The sequence below is a fragment of the Abramis brama genome (assembly GCF_963993115.1).
Source record: "Abramis brama genome assembly, chromosome: 15".
In the NCBI taxonomy this organism is placed as follows: domain Eukaryota; kingdom Metazoa; phylum Chordata; class Actinopteri; order Cypriniformes; family Leuciscidae; genus Abramis; species Abramis brama.
In genome coordinates this window covers 21,325,436-21,331,435 of record NC_139977.1, presented here as the reverse complement: position 1 = coordinate 21,331,435, position 6,000 = coordinate 21,325,436, and the positions used below count along the sequence as shown (strand labels likewise).

General features: G+C 39.9%; 2 protein-coding genes across 2 annotated transcripts; one reads left to right on the top strand and one right to left on the bottom strand.

The window, feature by feature from the left end:
• Positions 1-438: 438 nt before the first annotated feature.
• LOC311098116 (growth arrest and DNA damage-inducible protein GADD45 gamma) lies at positions 439-1,706 on the bottom strand. The gene is made up of 3 exons (XM_084138198.1): positions 1,482-1,706; positions 1,173-1,374; positions 439-1,069 (listed from the first exon to the last, which is right to left on the bottom strand). Exons 1-3 carry the CDS (start codon positions 1,580-1,582, stop codon positions 956-958), a joined length of 417 nt encoding a protein of 138 aa, XP_083994324.1. The 5' UTR covers positions 1,583-1,706; the 3' UTR covers positions 439-955.
• Positions 1,707-4,436: 2,730 nt separating this feature from the next.
• On the top strand, positions 4,437-5,771 carry gadd45gb.1 (growth arrest and DNA-damage-inducible, gamma b, tandem duplicate 1). Its single transcript, XM_084136395.1, has 3 exons — positions 4,437-4,705; positions 4,815-5,025; positions 5,143-5,771. Exons 1-3 carry the CDS (start codon positions 4,563-4,565, stop codon positions 5,254-5,256), a joined length of 468 nt encoding a protein of 155 aa, XP_083992521.1. The 5' UTR covers positions 4,437-4,562; the 3' UTR covers positions 5,257-5,771.
• Positions 5,772-6,000: the final 229 nt, after the last annotated feature.

Genomic DNA, 6,000 nt, shown 5'->3' with positions numbered 1-6,000 from the left:
TGGCTCTGTCAAGTTTTAGGAACTCATCTCACAAAAATTGAGAACAGTGAATACACATAATGCATTCAGTTTACTGCATCTAATGTTTGTGTTGATATTACAAAATTTCAGGTTACCCAGGAATTCAGGAAAAATGAGGGATAGAAGTCATTGACAGTTTCCTGTTGATAAGTCAGTAGTAATATACATACAAAAATATGCTGCTGCACAAACAAGATGAATTCAAACTATCTTTTATTTTTATACATTTTTCTGTCTCATACAAAATATCTAAAGTGAAATCTTTAGGCAAATTTAATCATGTTCACAAAATTTTTCATTTCCTTTGTCTACACAAATTAACAGCATATTTAAATATTTCGTTCTTCATTTTTTAAATCAAATGGTTCTAAAGTTAAACCTTTAGAAATGTTTTAAGTTTTTTTTAATTTATTTTTTATGTCATATTAATATTTCTAAAGTGAAACCTTTAGAGAATAAGACGATTCTGGAAAGTGGAAAGCACATTGCCGACAATAAGGCACGTTATATTGTGCAGCAATTTCATTTTTAAAAACGTCCGAGATGTTAAAGTCCATTTTTAAAAACGTTGCTTCGACGCACCGCCGCGTCCCCTGCGTGTCCAACGCTTGCGATATTTGCTCTGTGCAACAGAGACAAAACTCGCTTCTCCTTTCTCTCCAAACCTCATCCGCACAAAGAATGAGGGCCATTGTGTCGCTCTCGTGGCATACCTGACCTCATTCACATAAAGAATGAGGATCATCTTGGCATGGACGGGACGAGGAACGACGTAACCGCGAGGGCCACTCGGGCCTGCCTCGCGCTGCCTGGACGGTTCAGCCTCCTCAGGAGCATCCAGGGATGTGGAAACATCATCATCCTTGCTTCAAAGGATGAGCAGAGTATTCCTCAAGGTTTACAGCATCTCAACAGAGAAGAGTAAAGGTCCAGATCAACGCTCGGGGAGAGTGATCTCAGGAACCCACTCGTTATAACTGCGACTTTCTTCACAGAACAGGTGAAGCTTCTCCAGAGCTGGATCCTCCCATGAGTCCTCAGCTGGGTTCTGTTCAAACAGAGCGGAAGAGTTTTAAAAACCATGTCTTGGGACAAATAATTAGCTTGATATTGCACTTAAATGTTACTTTTGAACATATTCTTAATCTCACCGTTATAAGGACACAATGAGCGTCCTCGAGTTGACCCTTGGCACCGACAAGAGCGTTGAGACGTTTCAGGTCATTTACTCTGACGATGCTGATGTCGTTGTCAAAGCAAAACGCTTGAATCAGAGTGAAGTGAATCTGGAGAGCGACGTCACACTCAAAGTCATCAGTGGCCAAAAGGCAGAACGACACACTATCAGGGTCTCTGTGAACACAAAAATGGGGTTGAAATGAGTTAATTCGCACAGAAGCATAATACGGATAAATATACAAGACGTGGGTTATAGCATGGAAGAGTTCCTCCAAACTTACTCGTTCATTATTTTTGCGCACTCGTAGACGCCAACAGTGAGGCGACCCTCCGCCTTGGCAGACAGCAGGGCTTCGGACAGGGATTTTCCTTCTTTAACCATCTTGGTTTGGATTGAGGTATGCAGTAGCTGCTTGAAGTACAGTCAGTAGTGGCTCGAGCTGAGCGAGATAAGTTGGGAGTGAGTTTCCACCTGACACGCGACCCGTACTTATAGTGGGATAGTGGCACGCGTTTTCACCGCGCGTTCTGATTGGCTGTTCAGAACAATAAAGAAACGGACATAACCAAGGCGCGTGCCTTTAGACATGCGTGACATCTATAGAACTGTAAGAAAGGATCAAACTCTGATCCTTTCACTTTTGTCCTTAATTAAAAGGATCAACTTTTCATCTCAGACATGGCTCAACAAGCTGAAAAGTAGGCTAATGCACGCATGTTGCATGGGGTGTTGATATGAGTGACTAAAAAGTTTGCATGTTCTGCGGTGTTACATAGGCCTATAATTCCATCAAACAATTATTTTAAACAGCGTTTTGCTGTTGTTATAGCCTAATTATCGTTCATGGAATATTTTACAACTATAGTGAATGCAAAAAGAGCTAATTGGGAAAAACTTGACCAATTTCAGAACGATAAACTCCCTTATAGGCTACTACATGCGTGTAAAACATAACCTAGCCTAAAATATTGCCATTAAACAAAACAATCAAAAACAATTAAAAAGTGAATTGATCAACATGTTGGCATATATATTCCATCAGTTATTCCATGAAAGTTATAAATGTGAAATATGTTAACTTATCACTTATCAAATATGTGATTTTAGCAGACTTTTGCTGCTGATTTGACATGTTGAAAGTTATTTAATACCTAGCTATAATTGGTGATCGCCTTCACATACGCGTGGCTAATTTGCATAGCCTGACTTACGGCGCGTGGCATCTGGACGTGCTTCTCTTTTGCTATGGAAACACTCCCCATCTGCTGATGGGGGAAGATAACGGATCAGCTGAGCAAAGTTCAGCTGTATTAGACTTATAGCCTACCTATTTATGCCTGCAGACACAAACACTTTTTATGGTGCCTTTAAATAATAAACGTGATATAAATATTCTTAACTGCATTTAAAACAATTGGTTTGTTGACTGTGTAAGGCAAGCTATAGCTTTGCGTGTTTGGATTTTTTATTAAAATCGTCTTGAACGCATCTGAACAAACTTTTGCCTGACTTTTATTATTTTAATGACCGCTAAATCATAGCCTATATAGAAAATGAAATGGCTTAGCAACAGATGACTGTGCTTATCTGACTGCAGCTGCAGGAGGGACTAAGTAAAAGCAATTGTTCATTAGTCTGCTTTGCGCTCGAGCAGGTTTGTCTTGGAACACCTGTCACTCTCGCGCATTGAGGGGGGTAGGGACGGGATGCCCGGACTGCAGATGTGATACTAGAACAATGCATCCGTTGCAAGTCTGAAACGAGTTATTTTCTTTTTATTTATTTGCTTTGTATATAAAGAACAAGCCTCTATGGGACGTTGTGTATTTTTGCAAGTGTTTAAAACGATTTTTAAGTTATCATTTATACTGTTTGCATGTTTGAAACTCAACTTGCAAAATATCAGGAAAACATTACACTCCGTTCTGTTTTTTTCCTGCTGCAGCTTCACTATAACGAAAAGTTCAATTGAATCTGTTCATGCTCCATTTTGAAGTAGACACAAAAAAACTTGCACACAATAGTTATATGTGCTGCTGTGATGCGAGGGGCCAGTGGGGGCATCCTAAATGAGGCCTCTCCATCTGCTCCTGTTCTGCAGGGTAACAATAGGCCTGCATCAGTCATCGTCAACCTGTTATCTTGAGCCTCTCAAATAACCAAAAAAAACATATACGTTTGCATTCAGTAATGATCTGTGATTCTGAGGTTTTTCTTGACATTGGCATGATGCAGTATGTATCAGGATGTGTTTTTCTCTCTATGATTTCTATGCAGCTTTAAAACCACCTGTGAACAAAATGATTAAAATGTCAATGCATATAAAACGAGTGGTTTATTCACACAAAATTAAATGCGTTAAAGCTGCGAAAATTTCTGCAAATGGAGAACATAAGAATATAAACATTGCTGAATTTTCAGGGTGGCCTACATTTGGAAAGCTGCCTGTTATCACGTGGTCTGTGGTCGTAGCAGGCCAGATTGGGCAGCGGGGCGTCATGGCACGCGCATCCTATTTGCATTTGTAAAGGCGTCTAATAATAGAAGTTTCTGAACTAACAATAGGGCCGTTTCTGTGTGTCCACAGATGGCCACACACTCCACCTGTCTTTTGCGCTGAGGGAGGGGGATGCATGCGATCCCTTATCCACATTTGCCAACTTTCACCAATAAATTCTCTGCTAAAATATAGCCTATAGCCTACTAAAGTTCATATAATATTCAAAAAAAATGTTGTATTAGTGTAATTTGATCCTCTGTAATATATCACTTTACTAAAACACATTGCTAAATACCTGATATATATATATATAGCTTATTTAATTATATAGAAGCTCTTAAAGAGAAAATGTATCCCAAGTATAACAAAGTTATTTGAATCTTTTGAAGAGAGTGAGGTGAAATATTACTACTTTTTTGTTCGTGTAAACAGTTGGTCCGGAGATAATAGAACACATTTTAATACATCTAAGACACTAAAACGCACAAAACCAAGCAAAATTAATAGGCCAAAATATGATTGATAATAAAACAAAAATAATACTGCTTTAACGCATTAGCCTAATGCATTTGATTTAATAAGATGCTAAAATAATCGAAATAATTCGTTGAAGTCTGCAGCAAGCCTCAAAAAGTGACATTATAGCTTTCATCAATCTGCCACGAGCCGGAGTGTGACAATAACATTAGCATACCAATGCACCATTCAGGCGAACCAATCAGAAGACGCTTCTTTCATAGCCACCACGAGCCGAAGAGTATAAAGGCAGCGAGCACACTCCGTTAGAGCACCAATCCTTTCGGATTACATCCAACTTCATTTCTGCTGTCTGCTCCTTGTGGAATTACAACCAGCATCATCATGACTTTTGAAGAAGTGCTCATCCAGAAAACCAGCGAGAGAGCTCAGTGCACTGGACAAGCACTGGAAGAGGTTTTGCTTTCTGCCAAAGCGAACGATTACCTTACCATTGGCGTTTACGAATCTGCCAAAATTATGAATGTGTGAGTATGCTGTCCATTTCCTTCTTTCATGCTTCCTTTTTTAATAAAGCACTTCGCCTGATTTAGTAGTACACGTGATGTTAATAATTTGCCTTCTCTTGTATTTCAGTGACCCGGATAGCGTGTCTTTCTGCGTCCTGGCAATGGATGAGGATTTTGAGTGTGACATCGCTCTCCAAATCCATTTCACTCTCATCCAAGCCTTCTGTTTTGACAACGACATCAGCATCGTCAGAGTGAATGACATGCAGCGTCTTGCTGAGATTGTTGGTGACAACAAGCCTGAACAATTTGAGGATGCTCACTGTGTGCTCATCACGGTATGTAGCCTATAGAAGTAAATATTTTACTCTCTTTGGCAAAAGCAGAAACTATATGTGTGCATTCGCAACGTTTTTGGTGTCATGCTAAATTGCATTTTATTATCATCACAACAGAACCCAGCTGAGGACTCATGGGAGGATCCAGCTCTGGAGAAGCTTCACCTGTTCTGTGAAGAAAGTCGCAGTTATAACGAGTGGGTTCCTGAGATCACTCTCCCCGAGCGTTGATCTGGACCTTTACTCTTCTCTGTTGAGATGCTGTAAACCTTGAGGAATACTCTGCTCATCCTTTGAAGCAAGGATGATGATGTTTCCACATCCCTGGATGCTCCTGAGGAGGCTGAACCGTCCAGGCAGCGCGAGGCAGGCCCGAGTGGCCCTCGCGGTTACGTCGTTCCTCGTCCCGTCCATGCCAAGATGATCCTCATTCTTTATGTGAATGAGGTCAGGTATGCCACGAGAGCGACACAATGGCCCTCATTCTTTGTGCGGATGAGGTTTGGAGAGAAAGGAGAAGCGAGTTTTGCCTCTGTTGCACAGAGCAAATATCGCAAGCGTTGGACACGCAGGGGACGCGGCGGTGCGTCGAAGCAACGTTTTTAAAAATGGACTTTAACATCTCGTACGTTTTTAAAAATGAAATTGCTGCACAATATAACGTGCCTTATTGTCGGCAATGTGCTTTCCACTTTCCAGAATTGTCTTATTCTCTAAAGGTTTCACTTTAGAAATATTAATGTGACAAAAAAAAGAAGAAAAAAATAACTTAAAAATCCATAAAGGTTTATAAATATTTGGTATAAAAGTGAAGAAAAATATTTAAATATGCTGTTTCAAACTTTGCATTGTTGAAATAAATAAATGAGTGCATACAAACAATAAATATGTTCAAATGAATAATTGTGTCATGTGTTCTCTTCCGCAAATGACTGCATTCTTAACACACTCACACACCATATTTGATATGTCCTA

Coding starts and splice junctions, on each gene's coding strand:
- LOC311098116 (XM_084138198.1), bottom strand. CDS start 1,582: ATGGTTAAAGAAGGAAAATCCCTGTCCGAAGCCCTGCTGTCTGCCAAG. Junction 1,375..1,481: donor TGCGCAAAAATAATGAACGA/GTAAGTTTGGAG, acceptor TTGTGTTCACAG/AGACCCTGATAGTGTGTCGT. Junction 1,070..1,172: donor CTCATTGTGTCCTTATAACG/GTGAGATTAAGA, acceptor CTGTTTGAACAG/AACCCAGCTGAGGACTCATG.
- gadd45gb.1 (XM_084136395.1), top strand. CDS start 4,563: ATGACTTTTGAAGAAGTGCTCATCCAGAAAACCAGCGAGAGAGCTCAG. Junction 4,706..4,814: donor TCTGCCAAAATTATGAATGT/GTGAGTATGCTG, acceptor CTTGTATTTCAG/TGACCCGGATAGCGTGTCTT. Junction 5,026..5,142: donor CTCACTGTGTGCTCATCACG/GTATGTAGCCTA, acceptor TCATCACAACAG/AACCCAGCTGAGGACTCATG.